We start from the raw sequence: 20,298 nt of genomic DNA, 5'->3' as shown, positions 1-20,298 counted from the left end.
ACTATGTTGATCATATCTACTATATGATTCACGCTTGACCTTTCGGTCTCAGTGTTCCGAGGCCATATCTGCATATGCTAGGATCGTCAAGTTTAACCCGAGTATTCTGCTTGTGCAAAGCTGGCTTGCATCCATTGTATGTGAACGTAGAGCTTATCACACCCGATCATCACGTGGTGTCTCGGCACGACAAACTGTAGCAACGGTGCATACTCAGGAAGAATACTTGTACCTTGAAATTTAGTAAGGGATCATCTTATAATGCTATCGATGTTCTAAGCAAAATATGATGCATAAGGATAAACATCACATGCAATCAAAATATGTGACATGATATGGCCATCATCATCTTGTGCTCATGATCTTCATCACCGAAGCATTGTCATGATCTCCAACGTCACCGGCGCGACACCTTGATCTCCATCGTAGCATCATTTTCATCTCGCCACCTATTGTTACTACGACTATCGCTACCGCTTAGTGATAAAAGTAAAACAATTACATGGTGATTGCATTGCATACAATAAAGCGACAACCATATGGCTCCTGCCAGTTGCCGATAACTTTGTTACAAAACATGATCATCTCATACAACAATTTATATCACATCATGCTTGACCATATCACATCACAACAAGCCCTGCAAAAACAAGTTAGACGTCCTCTACTTTGTTGTTGCAAGTTTTACGTGGTTGCTACGGGCTTCTAGCAAGAACCCTTCTTACCTACGCATCAAAACCACAACAATTTTTTGTCAAGTGTGATGTTTTAACCTTCAACAAGGACCGGGCATAGCCACACTCGATTCAACTAAAGTTGGAGAAACAGACACTCACCAACCACCTATGTGCAAAGCACGTCGGTAGAACCAGTGTCGCATAAGCGTACGTGTAATGTCGGTCTAAGCCGCTTCACCCAACAATACCGCCGAATAAAAGTATGACATGTTGGTAAGCAGTATGACTATTATCTCCCACAACTCATTGTGTTCTATTCGTGCATATAACATCTACGCATAGACCTGGCTCGGATGCCACTGCTGGGGAACGCGGTAATTTCAAAAAAATTCCTACGATCACGCAAGATCTATCTAGGTGATGCATAGCAATGAGAGGGGAGAGTGTGTCCATGTACCCTCGTAGACCGAAAGCGGAAGCGTTTAGTTAACGTGGTTGATATAGTCGAATATCTTCGCGATCCAACCGATCCAAGCACCGAACGTACGGCACCTCCGCGTTCAGCACACGTTTAACTCGATGACGTCCCTCGTACTCTTGATCCAGTTGAGGCCGAGGGAGAGTTTGGTCAGCATGACGGCATGGTGACGGTGATGATGAAGTTACCGGCGCAGGGCTTCACCTAAGCACTATGACATATGATCGAGGTGTGTAACTGTGGAGGGGGGGCACCGCACACGGCTAAAACAATTGTCAACTTGTGTGTTCTAGGGTGCCCCCCCTGCCCCCGTATATAAAGGAGCAAGGGGGAGGCCGGCTGACCCTCTAGGGCGCGCCAAGGGGGAGGAATCCTCCTCCTAGTAGGAGTAGGACTCCCCCCTTTCCTAGTCCTACTAGGAGAAGAAGGAAGGAGGGGGAGGAGAAGGAAGGAGGGGGCGGCGCCCCTCCCCCTAGCCCAATTTGTACTAGGCCCATGGGGGGGGCTCGGCCAGCCCCTGGCCGCCCCTCTCTCTCTCTCCCTTAGGCCCAATAAGGCCCATTACTTCTCCGGTGGTTTCGATAACCCTTCCGGCACTCCGGTTATATCCGAAACTTCTCTGAAACACTTCCGGTGTCCGAATATAGTCGTCCAATATATCAATCTTTATGTCTCAACCATTTTGAGACTCCTTGTCATGTCCGTGATCACATCCCGGACTCCAAACAATCTTCGGTACATCATATCACATAAACTCATAATACCAATCGTCATCGAACGTTAAGCGTGCGGACCCTACGGGTTCGAGAACTATGTAGACATGATCGAGACACGTCTCTGGTCAATAACCAATAGCGGAACCTGGATGCTCATATTGTTTCCTACATATTCTACGAAGATCTTTATCGGTCAAACCGCATAACAACATACGTTGTTCCCTTTGTCATCGGTATGTTACTTGCCCGAGATTCGATCGTCGGTATCTCAATACCTCGTTCAATCTCGTTGCCGGCAAGTCCCTTTACTCGTTCTGTAATACTTCATCCTGTAACTAACTCATTAGTCACAATGCTTGCAAGGCTTATAGTGATGAGTATTACCGAGAGGGCCCAAAGATACCTCTCCGAAACATGGAGTGACAAATCCTAATCTCTATCTATGCCAACCCAACAAACACCTTCAGAGACACCTGTAGAGCACCTTTATAATCACCCATTTACATTGTGACATTTGGTAGCACACAAAGTGTTCCTCCGATATTCGGAAGTTGCATAATCACATAGTCTGAGGAACTTGTATAAGTCATGAAGAAAGCAGTAGCAATGAAACTAACACGATCATAATGCTAAGCTAATGGATGGGTCATGTCCATCACATCATTCTCCTAATGATGTGATCTCATTCATCAAATGACAACACATGTCTATGGTTAGGAAACATAACCATCTTTGATTAACGAGCTAGTCAAGTAGAGGCATACTAGGGACTATATGTTTTGTCTATGTATTCACACATGTACTAAGTTTCCGGTTAATATAATTCTAGCATGAATGATAAACATTTATCATGAATTAAGGAAATATATAATAACTTTATTATTGCCTCTAGGGCATATTTCCTTCAATCCGGATGAAGAATCAGAGAATGGATGGGGGAGGCAAAGTGCTTACTCATCCTCATCCTCTGTGTCGGGGATATACCCCGCAGTATGACCTGGCCGGAGATATGACCCGACTGGGACTTGATGTTTCATTGCTGACCCGGCTGGAGATATGACCCGACTGGGACTTGATGTTTCATTGGTGACCCGGCAGATTATAAGCCGGCGGGAACAATTAAGCATTGTAAGCCGGCAGACACAGTCATATAACCCGGCAGACACAGTCATATAACCCGGCAGACACAGTCATATAACCGGCAGACACAGTCATGTAACCCGGCAGACACAGTCATGTAACCCGGCAGACACAGTCATATAAGTCGGACAGTTAAGCCGGCAGATGTTAAGCCAGATGGTAAGTCAGATCGTAAGCCAGACCGTAAGCCAGATGGTAAGCCAGATGGTAAGTCAGATCATAAGCCAGACCGTAAGCCAGATGGTAAGCCAGATTGTAAGAAGCCCAAGACGTTAAGAAGCCCATGGTGAGAAGCCCATGGTAAGACGTCAAAATAGGTTAAGTCTTAAGTTCGAGTTGGACTCTACATGTAACCCGCCCCTTCAGCTTATATAAGGAGGGGCGGGGCACCCCAAGAGGAGAGGTTGAATAAGGGCTAGGTTAGACATAACTAGGAGAGCGGGCTTACGGCAACTCCTCTCATGAGCATAATGAGACCTAGCCACAAACAGCATGTAGGGTTCTTACCGGATGATGTTTCCCGGGGCCCGAAGCTATCTAAATCCTTGTCTTGTGTTGTGTCTCTCGATTCCGCCCAACCCCTCTCAAGCTACCGCATAGATATGTTGGCCTCGCGACTAAGTCCCGACACTAAGGACATCTGCCGTGACAATTCCACGACAGTTGGCGCCCACCGTGGGACCTGCGCACGGTGGTGTTGAGTTCTTGAAGGGATCTTTTTTAGGGTTTCGAGAAGTTTGCAATTTTCCGGATGAAGAAGAACCGGTTTGAAAAGGTTGGCATCAGCCTCAAGATTTATGATATGTGAAAGAGAAATTTGAATTGCGAGCCGCCTGCCGCTGTCGTCTTGAGGTTCATCTGAAGAAGTTTTTTGAGCCGCCGACCAACAGGGATCAAGTTTTTGCGACGACTTACTAAAAGAGCGGCTCGACGAATCTGCCGACTCGCTTAAAGATCAGGGACTCGCCAAGTACTATTTTATCTAAAACCAAGAGATTCCATGGTGGATTATTGGCTGCGCGTACTGACAAAAGCATCAAGATGAGACATCTGACGGGCGATTCAGAGACCGAGGTGTCAAACAATTAGAGGCAGAAAGATCGCCAAGACCGAGATTAAGCTTTCCGCTGTAGGTTTCCTTTCTCGAATTGCGGGATGGATATACCAAGACTGATTCGGTGCAATCCTGCGCTATGGTCAAATCGTCGTAGTCCTTGTTTTCCTCCAATAGGCCAAACTAGGTACACGCACATGCAAGGATCGGTCCCGCTGCGGTGTCCTCACGAGAAGCCTGAAGACGCCTCTGTTCGTACGAGACAACAATGACAATCGTATTACTTCAATTATTACTCTGCCACGTGATGGTGAGTTTGATCTACCACTCCAAATTTTTTACTTACCAAAAACTGCTGCATGGGAAGGCGATCAAGACAATCCATCATGATGCTATCTATTGTTGCTAATACGCAAGTGGTCAAAAGATAAAACACGTGAAGTCAGATGATGGGACTCGACCTTCACGGGCTCGCCCTACCGCTCGCTCCAGACCGAAAGGCCTTAAGTCTCCGCTTCTGTTTCTGTTTCGAGTCGCTGCCGGGTTTTTTTCGCTCGACCCGCCACCGGTGCACCTCCGAGCCGCTACTTCATGGCTGCCGCGCCGCATCACCGAGTGGCTGCTGTTGCGGTCACGGCCGTGCCATAAGCCGCCCGGCTGCCTAAGCCTCGCGCCACCACCGCTGTTTCATCTTTGCGGTGGGTCGTCGCGCCGCTGCAACCTTGAGCCGCCAGACCCGTGGCGAGTCATTTTTTCTGCAAGCCTCTGCACGCGCAAGTCCTCCGGTTTTCTGCGGCCTTCGAGCACCTCGGCTCTGCCAAAGACGTTGACGTCTCTGGAGCGGCAAGAGAGTGGCAGCGGCACGGCTCCCAACAACCATTGATTTTCCAAGGCATCTCACGTGAAAAGTACTACCACAAGTTGCCATTTTAAATAATGTGAGGCTATACTAGTCCATCGTTACTACTTCCTCCGTTCCTAAATATAAGTTTTTGGAGAGATTTCACTATGAACCACATACGCATGTATGTAGATGCATTTTAGAGTGTAGATTCACTCATTTTGCTCCGTATGTAGTTCATAATGAAATCTCTACAAAGACTTATATTTAAGAAATGGAGAGAGTAGTATTTAGTCTGCATATGGATCATCTATCCGAACCAGCCGCTGTACGCCACTACCGGCCAGAAGCTTGGCCACGTCTCCCCATCCACTTACAGCTTCAAGTCCCGAAAGAATCGCCACAGAGATCCAAGGGATAAAGAAACAAACATTATATGCGGAGATTGACTGAGGACTAGCAGGCAACAATTGAATAGAATATCTATCTCAATTTTGAGGACAGCTGCAAAGAGATTATAAGGTCCAGAAGCTAATCCAAAAGCTAAGGGACGTTTCCATTAACCATCGTACTATTACTGCCTGATGAGCACAAGGATCAAAGCTACATTATTTAAAAGAGCACTACCATGTTCAAGTCGGAGTTCTACTTCCTATGGATAGGCACATGGATAAAAAAAAGGAGCACGATCCAGCAGAAAAACGACCTGCATATTGATTGATCAAATCCACCACGACCCGGAGATGCATACAGTCGTCGCACAGAACTCGGACGCCTCTGCCACCGTAGCGTGCCCGGTCGGCCTCTGCAGCAGGCTGCTCCGCCTCGTCGCACTGCCTCCGGGTCAAACCAACCCCGCGCTGCTTTCATTGGTGTCCCATATCCTGGTCAGGCCGGGGCGCCTTATATTCACTCTGCACGGCCACGGCCCCGACCTGCTTCTGTCGCCAGGGTCGATGGCCGCTTCAATCTGAGTCATCACCGCGCGCCTCCGATTCTGCGCCGCCGTGTCCCTCGCTCCAGCTGCGAGTCGCCGTTGCTATGAGCCACCACTGTCCCGTGTCGCCAGTGTGCTGCAGGAACAGCTGTGAGTCGCCGGCCGCTCCACCAGTTTTGAGCCGCCGCCGCAATCTGCACTCTGTCTCCTATTGGGTCACCACGCCCCTACGTGCTGGCCTCCTCCATGGGCGCGCCCCCACACTCAGCCGTGCTCGCCGGTTGGCTGTTCCAGCCGGTTGTCGGCTCTCCACGCCTGTTCCGCCTACGCCCGAGTCGCCCTGCCTCAAGCCGTCGGCGGCGGCGGCATGGCCTATTTCACCATCGCGGCCTCACTCCAAACGGGCCCTGTTCCCGCCTTTGCAGTGCGTCGCGTCGCACGATGCTGTTCCCGCTCATGTGATACCGTTCAGCGTCAACAGTGCAAGTCTGAAATGCTGTCTATATGGCTGTCACAATATTTGGAGGGGATTAACCATCATCGTTGCATGCTACTTCCATGTCAAAACAGTCCAAAGGAAAAAAAGTGATCTGTCAGGTTGGAGTATTATTTAAACAAAAAACTACTAAGACGTGATTTGGAAAGTACTACTTGAGTACGACATCACATGAGCAACTGTGAAATGCTTTTGTTAAAGACACCGAGATTTGGAAGATTTGAATGTGGATTAGTCAAAATCACCATGATCTGGAGGAGAATCGTGTGACCCGTATCAGTGACTCACCGGTGTGACGGCCGACCTCCATAGCTGCTCGCCCTCTATTGTTGCTGCGCGCGCGTGTGTACACAGAGCCATCCGGCTGCCTGATGCTACGCCGCGTTCCTGCAGGCACGTCTTGCTGTGTAGCTGCGGTACCAAAGGCAGTCTCTTCTCATTGAAGGTTACAAAGGTCAAAGGATTAGCTGCCCGATTGTAGTATATAAAATTACTACAAGTACAGCATCAGTATCTGTCTTATCCGACAAAAATCAGGTGCTATTTATCCTATTTATTTTTAAACATGTATTAATTCATCCGAGCAAAACTACTTTGCCCTGTTGTATTTGACATGCAGGAGAATTATTTATTATAAAGTGATATTATACCGCGGAGATGGAGGCATGCCAACATCTTTTAGCACAGGTGGTTGTCGTTACTCAACGGACTCCCGCACCGGCATACAACGCCGTGGCCGTCTCTCGCGACCACGTCGGCTTACAACGCCGTGGCCTTCTCTCGCAACCACGCCGGCTTACAACGTCGCGGACGACTCGCCCGCCCGCTCTTGCGGTCGGTTCACGTGTCTGCGCCGGCTTACAACAAAAAGGACAACTTGCTCGTCCACACCGGCTTACAACACCGCGGCCGACTCATATGTCTGCTCGTGCGGTCGGCTCGGCCGTGATTGATTTCAGCTTCACCATGGTGATCATCAACTCCGTGGTGATAATTACTGACCTGACGCATCATGTGAAATTCATCCAATATATTTATATTATATATTGATTTCTTTAAAAGAGCAATTACTCTGGCTTGCAAGTTCTCCAGTGCAAGACAAGTTATATCACTGAGACATTGAATGACTCGTACCGGTTTATATCACGGTCAAATCTGGAGAATCTCAAGACAACTCCTCGAGTCGTCTTAAGGATCGGGGGCTACAATGACATGACTCGGGAACTCCGGGTCATTGGAGGGAATGATAACCCGGTTCCGGAGGACACCGCCATATTGATGAAAATTTAAAGGACGTCAGAAAATTGCCGGTTCAAATTAAAGATTCCGGCTTAAAATCCGGCTCAAGAGACATCTTTCTCCCGCAAAGCTTTGAAGCTCTCAAATCCGGTTCAACATCCGGCTCAAGGTAAATTTGTCTCTTACAAAGCTTTGAAGCTCTCAACTCCGGTTTAAAGTTCCGGTTCAAAAAGAATTAATCTCTCGCAAGTTTGAGTTCTAAGAAAAATTAAAGGTTGCCAAAAAGAACTTGCTACCATGATGCGCGGTTCAAACATAGGTATCCTGCCTTACGGCTTATCTTATTATAGTTACTTGGGGGCTTCCTTCTCATCGAACATAGCTGTCGGTACCCTCTTGATCGGTGCAATGCTAATATATGGTCACTTGGGGGCTTCCTGTTCAAACATAGGTCATATTCGAACCAAAGAGAACATAGCTGTCGAAACCCTTTTGATCGGCACACTGCCAAAATCACTAGGGGGCTTCTTGATCGTATCCGAATCATAGCTTAACCTCTTTTGGGTCCGACGTGGATCGTATTCGAATCAGCGTCATTAAACAACTCTCAAGGTCATTTGGGGGCTTCTTGTTCAAAGATAGGTCGTATTCGAACCAAAGAGAACATAGCTGTCGATACCCTCTTGATCGGCAACGCCAAAGCCACTGGGGCTGCATGATCGTATTCGAATCCTAGCTTAACCCCTTTGGAACGGTTTACTGATCGTATTCGAATCAGAAGCCTTGATTTTCTTTTTGTCTGGATTAAGTTTTCTGAACACAATCTTTTGGGTTTTGAGACTTTTTGCTCATATCTGAAGTATATATGTGGTTTCGATTAACCCGGCCTGACTTTGGACGAGATAATCATAAACATTTGGAAGTTCAGTACGATTCAATATCACAGGAACCGGTTTTTCAAACCGGGTTATATTATTCAAATCTTTAATAGCCAACATGGCTGGATTTTTATTATGGTTATCAATAACCAATATTATGATTGAGGTTTTTCAAAGTCGCTTCGCGCAATGGATATTATTTTATCAATAGATATAATTTATTCTATAATGGAAGGAATAGTCCCGAGTCGCTGCAAGCTTACGACCCGACACTCGGGGGCTACATTATTCAAGTTGAGATTACATCAAATGTGCAAGTCTCATGTCGTTGCAAGCATGCACCATAACACTTGGGGCTAATGCAAAGTCATTTTTACTGGCCTTATTGAAGACCCGACTCATCATATCATAATGAGTCGGCCCTTGGGGGCTACACGTTGTTGTTCAAGTATACATGATCATATCTACAAAGTTCCTGCTCATTATTGCATAATGACCCGGCACTTGGGGGCTACATATGTGGAATACTCAGTTTGGACTAGTGATTGAGATAAACAACATGGATTTCTTCAAAGTGATAATATTTTTGTTGAAGCAAGTCTTAAGTCATTACTTTGTTCTGCTCAAGACTTGGGGGCTACAGGTAATATGGATATGAGGGAGAGAAATCTTCAAAATTCTCAGTTTTGACCCGGCATCGGCAACAATTATGACTTGGCATCATCTATTTATAAACCCGGCAAGTTTTTTCATCTTTAAGCTGGTTGAAGGTAACATGAGTATTTCAAGACCAATATTTTTAAGCATTTGGGAGCTGAGTCAAATGAATTATTATTTACAGTCTTTCTCTATGAGAAACCAACGTCAGCAAATTGATTATGAAGTTGGCTCATTGACCCAGATTTTCGAAGGAGGAAATAACAAGGAGTTAAGGATGACCAGGTGTCGGCTTACAAGAATATTTAACCCGGAGCATAACCTGTTAAATTTTTTTTGTGTTTTGTTTACAGGATCAGTTTAACATGGATGAATCCAAATTAAACTGGGGGCTAATGTCGGGGATATACCCCGTAGTATGACCCGGCCGGAGATATGACCCGGCTGGGACTTGATGTTTCATTGGTGACCCGGGAGATTATAAGCCGGCGGGAACAGTTAGGCATTGTAAGCCGACAGACACAGTCATATAACCCGGCAGACATAGTCATATAACCCGGCAGACACAGTCATATAACCCGGCAGACACAGTCATGTAACCCGGCAGACACAGTCATATAAGCCAGACAGTTAAGCCGGCAGATGTTAAGCTAGATGGTAAGTCAGATCGTAAGCCAGACCATAACCCAAATGGTAAGTCAGATCATAAGCCAGACCGTGAGCCAGATGGTAAGCCAGATTGTAAGAAGCCCAAGACGTTAAGAAGCCCATGGTGAGAAGCCCATGGTAAGACGTCAAAATAGGTTAAGTCTTAAGTCCGAGTTGGACTCTACATGTAACCCACCCCTTCAGCTTATATAAGGAGGGGCGGGGCACCCTAAGAGGAGAGGTTGAATAAGGGCTAGGTTAGACATAACTAGGAGAGCCGGCTTACGGCAACTCCTCTCATGAGCATAATGAGACCTAGCCACAAACAGGATGTAGGGTTCTTACCGGATGATGTTTCCCGAGTCCCGAAGCTGTCTAAATCCTTGTCTTGTGTTGCGTCTCTCGATTCCGCCCAACCCCTCTCAAGCTACCGCATAGATGCGTTGGCCTCGCGACTAAGTCCTGACACTAAGGACATCTGCCGTGACAATTCCACGACACTCTGACCTCCTCTTCCTCCTCGGGCTGAAAGACCCAAGGTCGTAATCGGCCACCGAGATGGTGCCCGCAGGAGAAGGAGACGGGGTCCTTGCATGCTTGGTCGAGGAAGAAGCGGCGACGCGTTTGGTCGAGGAGGAAGCAGCGGCTGCGGCTCTCTTCGCCGCCACGGCCTTCTCCACCGCTTCCGCGGCCGCACGCCTCATCTGGTGCATGGGTTGCGCCTGAGCCCCTTGCCGCTGCATGGCCCTGCCGGAGTCAGCCCGCCGCAGGACGCATTTCTTCGGGGCTGAAGACTCGTCCGCCTCGGACGCCTCTTCGGACGCTCCCTCGACCGTCCCCTCGGCCGCCTCCTCGGCCGTATCCTTGGTCGTCTCTTCAACAAGGGGAGGCCCATCACCGCTGCCGCTGGGCCCACCGGCAGACTCCTTCCATGCGGCAAGCTTCCTCTCCTCTTCGGCCTCCTCGCCCTCGTCCTCCACAGTGCCAAAGATGTCGGCCTCCTCGAGAAGTGTCGCCTCCTCCAACTTGGAGGCAATGTACTCCATTTCCTCCTCGGTGGTGGGGTGGATAAGGTGTGGTTTGGCACGGATGTATCCTTTCGACAGATTGTCGAAGAACTCCTGCACAATCTTGCTTCAGGCTTGACCCAGGTCGGGTCGAGGCCGTGTGCGTTGAACACCGGCATCATGGCGAAGATGGCGGTTAGGCAGGAGTTATTGCTCAGCGGGACCACCCCCACTGGCAACTGGAACGGCTTGTCCACCTTGCCAGTCTTGGCAGCCTTGCTGGATTTCTCGGCCTCGCTGGTCTCATCGACCTTGCGCTGAAAGAGCCGCTGCAAAGATGCGCGTGTTCGATCACAGTGAAATTGTAATTTAGGCCGGGGCGAAGCCTCATGATGTCGGCCATATTCTTGTAGTCCCAGGCCGGCCTCCCCTTGTTGTGCAGAGGAGCGATGCGGCGGCGGATGAAGTCGGCCCCGATCATCTCGAGCGTGAGCCCGACTGCAGTGAGGCGGTGGATCCTGGTGATGGCAATCATGAGCTTCTCGTCCTTGGCGTCGAGCTTGCTCCAGTCATCGTTGCAGATCGGCGGCTTTTGATGGACCTGACAGAACTCCTGTGGATCTTTGTCCTCGATCCAGCACCACCGGCCCCGCCACTCATCCCACTTGTCCTTTGTGAAGCCCTCCGGGTACACGCCCTTGCTATGGTCCCTTGGGATCCAAGTGACGCAACCGGTGATGGCGCCCCTCGTCTGGATGCGGGGGACGAAGTAATGGCGGAAGAGCGTCGTATTGGGGTGCACCCGGCAAAGCCCTCGCAGAGGTGGGCGAAGAAGGCCATGCATGGCATGGCATTCGGCGTAAAATCCAGGAGGTGGAAGTTGTACGTGTGCATGATGTCGTTGAAGAAGTCAGAGAAAGGGGGACAGAGCCCGCAGGAGAAATAATCAATGAAGAAAGGATATCTGCCTGACCCGGGCTTGGCGAAGCGAGCAGGGATGATCTTCGTGGCGGGATGCCCCGACGTCTCCCTTCCCCACAGGGGCTTGAATTTCTCCCTGAGGACGAGCGCGTCAACCATCAGGACGAAGAGGGCGAAATTCTTCCGCAGCTTCACCAGCTCGCTCTCCGGCATCTCCTTCCCCGCGGTGGCCTTGGCCACTCCCTTGCCTTTGCTTGCTTTGGGCACCATGACGACTGAGAAGAGGCGAGGGATCGAGAAGCAATGGAGGCACGGCGATGGCAAGTGGAGGCGTGGGGCTCTGGTTTTTGCTCAAGGAAAAAGAGGGGAACGGCGGTTCCTAGATTGGGAAGGGCGCAGGGGGTAAATGAGTGGCGCCCCTGCAGATTCCTCTTTTATGGGGAAGGCGTGGGCCGCCCTTTTTTACCATTAACTGTGAAGTGACGCAGGCGTGCTGCGGCCGTCCCATGCACGACCCCCACATCACGCACTCAACGCGGGTCGTGGGGAAGCGCAACTGATGAGAGATCGTGGAAGTTAAGTCCCTGCCACGCGCGCCCACGCACTGCTTTGGGCCTGGCCCAACTACGCCTTGCGCTCATGTGTGGCCCAGGCCCGGGGGCTCCTGTTGGTGTACAAAAGTATGGGTTCTTTCTGTACCCCTTACTTGTGCATGGGTAGTCGTAGCCACGCCTGTGGTCGGGCCCGACAGGACAGCAGAAGACAAAACACAAGACTGCTAAGACAACACTCAAGACAACGAACAAAGAGCAGAGGACAGGCTGAACCTCCCCCGGCAGCGTCCTTGTCGGGGCGGCATACGTAACCCCGGCAAGCTCCTTGCCGGGGCAACCTACACAGCACCAGCAAGGCCATCACGCTTGAGGCTGAGAGTCCTGACACCATCGACAACATTAAGGCCAAGATTTGGGAACGCATGCGTGGTAGCATGCAGATCTTCATGAAGATTGATGGCCTGCGGGTCCACGTGGGACCAGAAGACGAAGACCTCTTGCCGGGGATGACCGCGAGGTCCCCCGGAAAGCCTTACCAGGGACGATTGCTGGACCGCGGCCAGGCCCGCGCCCGGCAAGGATTTGACACCTCACCACCACTCTAGTGCGACGACCAGCGTGCCAACTAAGCAGGCGCCTGCGTGGCGGCATGCAGATATTCGTGGAGGCTCTACCATCGCGCCAACACAGCAGCTAGCTAGCCAGCGTGGCACGGCATGCCTCGACAGCCTGGATGCATGTCAAGGCAAGGAAGAGCGGCGACGAATGAGATGGCTTCTGTTGCCGTCCCCGATAAAGTAAGAGGGCACGTAGGCAGCGCATTAAATGTGTTTGTCCTACGGCGCCAAGTGATATGCTCATGCACTATAGCAAAAAGGAGGCCCAAGGCGTACTGAGAGAGGATTGGGACTTTTTGGACTGGACATGCACCACAGCTAGTTCAAAAGCTCAAGAACACATATATACACACAAGCATGACTAGGGTATTATGCATCCTTGCGGCCTGAACCTGGGTAAAAATCCCCTTGTGCTGACCGCTAGACCTGCTCTTCGTGCAGCTCCTCTCCCCGCCGAACGTAGAGGGGATCGCCCCTGATCCCATAGGTGTTCGTTTTCCCCAACACCAAAGACGTTGCGTGTGTAGTAATCAACAGCTTGGCGCTCAATGTTGTATCTGCAACATCACAAAAGGAAGCAAAGTTCACAAAACAAATCATGACAAAACATTTTTTTTATTTTTTGCTTTGGTATAGTGAAGCTGGCCTACCGAGAGTATAGTGGAGGAGCAGTCATTTCACCAGTGAAGCCAGCATTGTCCTCACGATCAAGCACAGTTTCCTGGTACAGTTCATACTGTTGCACAAACCTCCATACAGAATCAGCTAAACAAATCATTGTCTTGAAATATGAGTTGAGCCCCTCGGACCTGCCTGTCGTGCTTGTGAACGGGAAGAATTTGTTCTTGAAGTACGCTAGAACCTACATATGTCTTATTCGCCACATGTTCTTCAAGTGTTTGTTTTCAGCAACCTCGAAACAATGCAACATGCGCTGCCATGTTTCCTCAAATTCTTCAATCGTTTCAGAGTTGTTGATACAAGTGTAAAACACATCTGCAAACGCCTCATCTCTGCTCAGCAGCCACCCCAACTTAGAACGCGCGTTGCTAAACACATGAAACTTGCAACACCTATGGCAAGTATTTGGGAGCACCTGCTCTATAGTTGTTGCCATTGCTTGGTCCTGGTCAATCATTATGTTCTTTGGATGCTCATTATCCATTGCAACCATCCACTACTCAAAGACCCACTTGAACATTTCAATAGTCTCATCTGGCAACAAGGCACATCCGAGTGAAATGGTTTGGAGGTGGTTGTTGATACCAACTATAGGACCAAAGGGCATGTTGTATATGTTGGTGCAAAAAGTTGTGTCAAAGAACACACAATCTTTATATTTTGGGTACAGCGCCCTTGTCCTCCCATCAACCCAAAACAATGGAGTCACATAGTTCATGGCAGGATCTTTTTTGCTTTCCAAAGAAAAACTCTGGATTCTCGGCCTTCCTTCTCTCAAAGTACTTCACTGTCATATCCATGTCTTGCTGTGTTATCACTTCCCGAAGCTTTGCACGTTCATTCGCAACATCCCTCTTCACATACGGCAGTATCCTGGGGTCAGCTCCATGTATCGTACTAAGGAAACTCATGCAATCTGAATTTGATAGGTTAATATCATGCAACATCAACAAGAGTTCATAATCCTCAGCAGGTATTTTGCGGTGCGAGCGGTAGTTAACATGCTCTGGTTGTTGCATCAGTGGATGTGTATGCTCCGCAACAAAGCAAGTGACTGTCAATCTCCACTCCCTAAGCCCAACAATCATGTGTGCCTTACAATCATGACGGAGAATCCTGTTCTTCTGACGTGTTCTTGTCACATCCATTTCAGCACCAGGTCGCCTGCTGGAGTTGCTTGTTTCTGTTGCAATGCTCTTTGAGGTGCTACTTGTTCCCGGTTTATCGGGTTTTCTAGCGTGCACACACCCAAAGACCCTCTTGATCATTATTGCATCCTCTTGCTTCTGGCCTCTCTTTTGGCTGTACTTTGTAGAAGATATATGTGTGCCGAACCCCAACTTGAAGGCATAGTCATTGTAGAATTTCTGGGCATCCTCAATTGTGTCAAACACCATGCCAACATAGGGCGATAGCAGCTGCGATGAAACATCTCCATCATCCGAATCATCTTGCATCACATCATCAGCATGCAGCAACCCCTCTGAATCTTCATGATTATCGACAGAAAAGTTCCTTTGGACATAGCTCTCTTCCCCTTTAGCACCAGCTCCCTGAAATAAGGCACATGTTTTTTCATGTAAATAGAGAGGTCTTGTGTGAAAGTACTTTTTCCTCTACATGGTATCAACAGTTCTATTGTTGTTTTATAAATTCAGGTACACAGATACATCTATCAACGGTTTTTCAGCTTCATTTGCACACAAATTTTCGGTCAATGGCCTTTTCTCACATAAGCACACACATTCAAAATCGTATCATAGGTTGATAAATAACAAGTAACAGAGAGGATCATGTTTTGCAGAGATAGAGCATGCAGACAAGTGTGTGGGGATTTGCCTTGGTTCCACTCACACACATGAAACAAAAGTGAATTTCTAGCTGCCACACACATGAAACAAATAGGAAATTCTAGCTATGTTTCTGATACATAGGTTTCCATGAGTTTCAGAGACACACAAGAGTTCATGTTTTTTTGAGAGCCAGGAAACTCACCCAACTGCCCTGATTTGATCTGGTAGAAGTAGTTTCAGGAAACATAACCAGAGGGTTTGTGAACCAGGATGATACTCCAGCTCGTGGAGGAAGCCCCGCGACCGTGGTCGGAGCTGAGAACGATGGCCGCAATTGTTCTCGAAGAGGCGGCCCCGACGAGCTCGATCTGCGTCGGATCCCGGCATCTGCCGCGCGATGTGGTGCGTCATGTTGTTGCAGGATTTTTGTGTTGAAGGACTAGGTGCCCCCGCGCGCCGGTGGCAGCAATTTTTGCGGTGGTGGCGACTGCCGCCGCGCTGGCGGAGCTGTGCCTGGTGGACGGCGGTTTCTGAAACAGAAAGGTTGTTGCAGGAAATAATGACCTGGTCAGTTGCGGGCGATGATTGCATCCGACGGCTGTCAGATGTCTAATCCAACGGTTCTCCGGACGGCGAATGTTTCTAACACATCCGCCGGCGGACGCGTAGCGGGGGCCTTTAAAAATAGCATCCACTTAGAAGCAACCAAACAAAGGCTTCCTACCACCCAACGAATAAACGGGAGCCAGGTGGATTGGTCTGGCCCACATGGCGGCCCCACGTGATACGCCGCCCGCGGATGGCGCGTAGCTACTTCCCGCAAGGCAAAAAAGCACGGAAAGGAAGAAGATTTGGGCGGAGAGCATCAGGGCCAATAATGCCGCAACGCGTCTCCCCCCTGTCTGTCTCTTTCATCCCCCCTCTCTCTCGCTGTCGTCGTCGTCCCTTCCATCCCCGCCACCACCTCCTCCTCCTCCTCCTCTTCCTCCTTCCAAGATCTCCTACACCGCTTTGTCTCTTCTTCTCCCTCCCCGCAAACTCCCCTTGACCCCTTCCAATTCGATCCCGTTTGGCGCTGCTGGTTTGGCCGGGTATCTTGGCTGCTTCCATCGGATTTGGATAAAACAAATACCGGAACGGAAAGTGGGACGCTGCTATCCTCCCTCCCATTGCCGCTCCTGCTCTGAATCGTGTCCAGTTCCACGCATTTGTTCCGGGCGGGTCGGAGTTCGTTGGCGCCGTGCGGATCCGTTACGGGAGGTCGTCGGCGTGCGTTCCTGTCCGTCCTTGTTCTTCTTGGCATGAGCGTTGGGGAAGATGGGGCTGGATTACTACAGCGTGCTCAAGGTCAACCGGAGCGCCACGGAGGACGACCTCAAGAAGTCGTACCGCCGGCTGGCCATGAAGTGGCACCCCGACAAGAACCCCGGCGACAACAAGGCAGAGGCCGAGGCCAAGTTCAAGAAGATCTCCGAGGCCTACGAGGTACTGCTATTCTAATCAAACCCATTTGCTCTCCCATTTTAATCCTTCTTACAAATGCCGCTTGCAACCATCATAGTACTATCTGTTTCGACTGCGATCTACAAAGCGTTGCAGCCATGTCAGTTTTATGGGCGTTATGTGTCGTTTGTTATGTCAATCTTGACTTTTTCACACACAAAAAAATGCTAATCTGATTGCAAGAATCCTACTTACGATAATAAAAATGTTAGCGTGTCAACTGTCTAAGATAATTCTGCTCAAATCGCTGGATTTTATGACCAATATCAATCTTGATTTTTGCACACACAAATATACTAGATATTATGCCTGCCTGCTAATCTGTTTGCAAGAATTGTACTACTATGATTAAAATGTTTACAAGTTTTACGGTGATGCTTCAAAGTAATGCTTGCGCAGGTTGCTGGAGTTCTTTTATGACCAACATCTACTGTCTTTCAGGTTCTGAGTGATCCGCAGAAGAGGACAATATATGATCAATATGGGGAGGAGGGCCTGAAGGCCTCCGCGGACGCCGGTAGCTCGTCGTCATCTATGAATGGCTCCACCAACCACCGCTTCAATCCTCGGAATGCCGAGGACGTCTTTGCTGAGTTCTTCGGCAGCAGCAAGCCTTTTGAGGGGATGGGGCGCGCCAAGTCGATGAGGTTCCAGACAGAAGGCGCCGGCACCTTTGGTGGGTTCGGTGGTGGCACCGAGAGCAAATTCAGATCATACAATGATCCTGTCGGCGCCAGCTCTAGCCAGCCCCGGAAGCCACCGCCCGTGGAGACGAAGCTTACATGCACGCTTCCAGAGCTATACTCTGGTTCGACACGCAAGATGAAGATATCCAGGAACATTGTCAGGTCTAATGGGTAATTGGACTGATTCCCTGATATTTCCATGAATTTCTATCCTGCATTCCAAACTGGCCCCATACAGGAGTCAGATGGAGATGTCAAGAACATGATGGTTGATGCATACCCATTTCATTTTCTCCCATATGACCTTTTTCTTACCTGTTCATTTTTGAACAGGCAACTAGGCACTGAATCGGAGATTCTGACAATCGATATAAAACCCGGATGGAAGAAAGGGACCAAGATCACATTTCCGGACAAGGGCAATGAGCAGCCGAACCAGCTCGCCGCCGATCTCGTCTTTGTCATCGACGAGAAGCCTCATGATGAGTACACGAGGGAAGGCAACGACCTGCTGATATACCAGAAGATCGACCTGGTGGATGCATTGGCAGGAACCACAGTGAATCTGAAGACCCTCGACGGGCGTGACCTGGTGATCAAGCTGACAGACGTGGTAACACCGGGATATGAGCTTGCAATCGCCAAGGAGGGGATGCCTATTGTGAAAGAAAATGGGAGGAGAGGCAATTTGAGAATCAGGTTCGATGTTGATTTCCCGAAGAGACTGTCATCGGAGCAGCGGCAGAATATTAGGAAGGTTCTTGGAGGGGGAGGGCAGCCTCAGCAGTAATGATGACGTTCCGGAAGCAAATTCAGCTCTCCCATAGTTGTCCATGAAATGCAGACTAATTCAGATGTTCTTCTTTGGTTGGCTTGTATGTCTAGTTACTTTTGGTTTGCGGGTACTTATTCCTGATCTGCTCCTTTGTTGAAGAAATCGCGATAGTAATTGTTGACTACTCCATACAGATTACGGTGTAATGTTAATTTGTTCACTTATTGAGTCACATATTTCAATAGTCCTTGAAAATTGTACAAATTCCAATCTTCTCCTTCCTTTGTGAATTATCATGTGTTGCAAGTAAAAGAGTGAAAGCATTTTTTTCAGTTCTAATGTGTTTTGTGAATTATTATGTAGTTTGATGAACAAATGCCAAATTTACCATGATTGGCAGGATTGGAGTCTTCTAGTTCATGCAAGGAGAAACTTGACAGGTTTGATGAGGTGTGATCGTATGTACTGTAACCCCCTAATAATATGATAATGACAAGCAATTCACAAAGGATAATAAAAATGCAAAGTTAAAGAAGAAAAAACCGTTGGGACTACATATCTGTTATGTATCCGTAAATAGCAATGGCCGTGCTTGAATTGTGGCCTCATCGCTCTGAAAAGGAAACCGTTGCATTTTGCGGCTCCGTTTCCACGTGGTAACGGCGGTGATGAAGCCAGCGGAGGAGGAAAGGGAAAGCCAGGGCCAGGAGCCGCCGGCGACGGTTGGCATCGTCACCGGGGACACAGCGGCCTGTCGCTGTCAGGGTGTACGCCGACGGCATCTACGATCTCTTCCACTTCGGCCATGCTCGCGCGCTCGAACGGGCCAAGAAATCGTGAGAGCTCTCCTCCCCTTCCTGCTTTCACAGTTGCAAACCTCCTTCGGTTCTGAATTATGATGTCCTTGTTTGGAACTCTTGTCTCTGTCCTCAGATTCCCCAACACCTATTTGCTGGTGGGCTGCTGCAGCGACGAGGTCACGCAGTGGTACAAGGGCAAGACAGTCATGACCGAGGAGGAGCGCTACGAATCGCTTCGCCATTGCAAGCATTTTATCTCACTCTTTTTTTTTGGCTCAAAATCTCGTCCTTTTTAGCAATGCTGTTAGAGTACCTAATGGGCCTAACGGGCCCATTAGTCTTAGGGTTAATTAGAGATAAGGGTCGCTTGCTTAGGGGTCAAGTAAGCCTTGCTTGGAAGATGTATCAATCTAATCAAGCAAGAATTAAGAAGGAAATCCCTTCCCTCTTGCCTGGCCATGGGCAAAAGGCCCCCGCCGGCCCTCTCGCGTCCTCCTTCTAGCAGCGCCATAACAAATGCAATGCAATTTTTCTTACTCTTACATTCTGTTATGAATCTTATTGAAGGTGGGTCGACCAAGTCATACCTGATGCTCCCTGGATTATCAACCAGGAGCTCCTCGACAAGCACCGTATCGACTACGTCGCGCACGACACGCTTCCGTCAGTATATACTTATTTATATGTAACAAATACCACCTATCCACTTTGCATACTTCCAAATCATCTACTCCCTCCGTTATTAAATACTAGTATAAGTCTTTCTAGAGATATCAATGCGGACTACATATGGAGCAAAATGAGTTAATCTACACTTTAAAATATATTTTTTCGCGAATACGCAAAAGCCTTGCGTATCATTGCATAGATAGGGGGGAAGAACGGTAGCATATACAGGGGTAGCATCGCAAGCACGTACACCAAAGGCATGAGCGAGGGCTACATCGGCGCATACATAGAGAAGGGGGGATGCGCGCCCCCTAGAGGGGAACTACGTAGGTGGGAGCAGATTGCTGAGCCCCTTGGCTCCGGCGGTGGCCCAGCTGCGGGCGTCCTCCTTGATGTCATTGACTATGAGCGGAATGGAGGGAGAGGCTCCATCGAAGACGCATGCATTTCGTGTCTTCCAGATGCGCCATGCAGTAAGGATGATGAGCGAGGCGAGGCCGCTGCGAAGGGCGGTGGGGGCGTCCTGCACGG

The 20,298-nt window shown here is 49.1% G+C and overlaps 2 protein-coding genes and 1 pseudogene across 3 annotated transcripts; 2 read left to right on the top strand and 1 right to left on the bottom strand.

The window, feature by feature from the left end:
• LOC119338904 overlaps nucleotides 1–14,998 on the bottom strand; it is a 30,485-nt pseudogene extending 15,487 nt beyond the window's left edge.
• Nucleotides 14,999–16,196: 1,198 nt separating this feature from the next.
• Nucleotides 16,197–18,553, top strand: LOC119338093 (dnaJ homolog subfamily B member 4-like). 2 transcript variants are annotated; one of them, XM_037610391.1, is made up of 3 exons: nucleotides 16,197–16,819; nucleotides 17,279–17,685; nucleotides 17,857–18,553. In XM_037610391.1, exons 1-3 carry the CDS (start codon nucleotides 16,652–16,654, stop codon nucleotides 18,311–18,313), a joined length of 1,032 nt encoding a protein of 343 aa, XP_037466288.1. In that variant the 5' UTR covers nucleotides 16,197–16,651; the 3' UTR covers nucleotides 18,314–18,553. The 2 variants fall into 2 exon arrangements, with proteins under 2 accessions (XP_037466288.1, XP_037466287.1); XM_037610390.1 differs by having other exon boundaries at nucleotides 17,279–17,694.
• Nucleotides 18,554–18,880: 327 nt separating this feature from the next.
• LOC119338903 (choline-phosphate cytidylyltransferase 2-like) lies at nucleotides 18,881–19,970 on the top strand. The gene is made up of 5 exons (XM_037611113.1): nucleotides 18,881–18,954; nucleotides 19,063–19,134; nucleotides 19,232–19,345; nucleotides 19,666–19,761; nucleotides 19,967–19,970. Exons 1-5 carry the CDS (start codon nucleotides 18,881–18,883, stop codon nucleotides 19,968–19,970), a joined length of 360 nt encoding a protein of 119 aa, XP_037467010.1.
• Nucleotides 19,971–20,298: the final 328 nt, after the last annotated feature.

Source organism: Triticum dicoccoides, chromosome 7B (genome assembly GCF_002162155.2).
Source record: "Triticum dicoccoides isolate Atlit2015 ecotype Zavitan chromosome 7B, WEW_v2.0, whole genome shotgun sequence".
Taxonomy (NCBI): domain Eukaryota; kingdom Viridiplantae; phylum Streptophyta; class Magnoliopsida; order Poales; family Poaceae; genus Triticum; species Triticum dicoccoides.
This window is presented reverse-complemented; position numbering and strand designations above follow the sequence as displayed.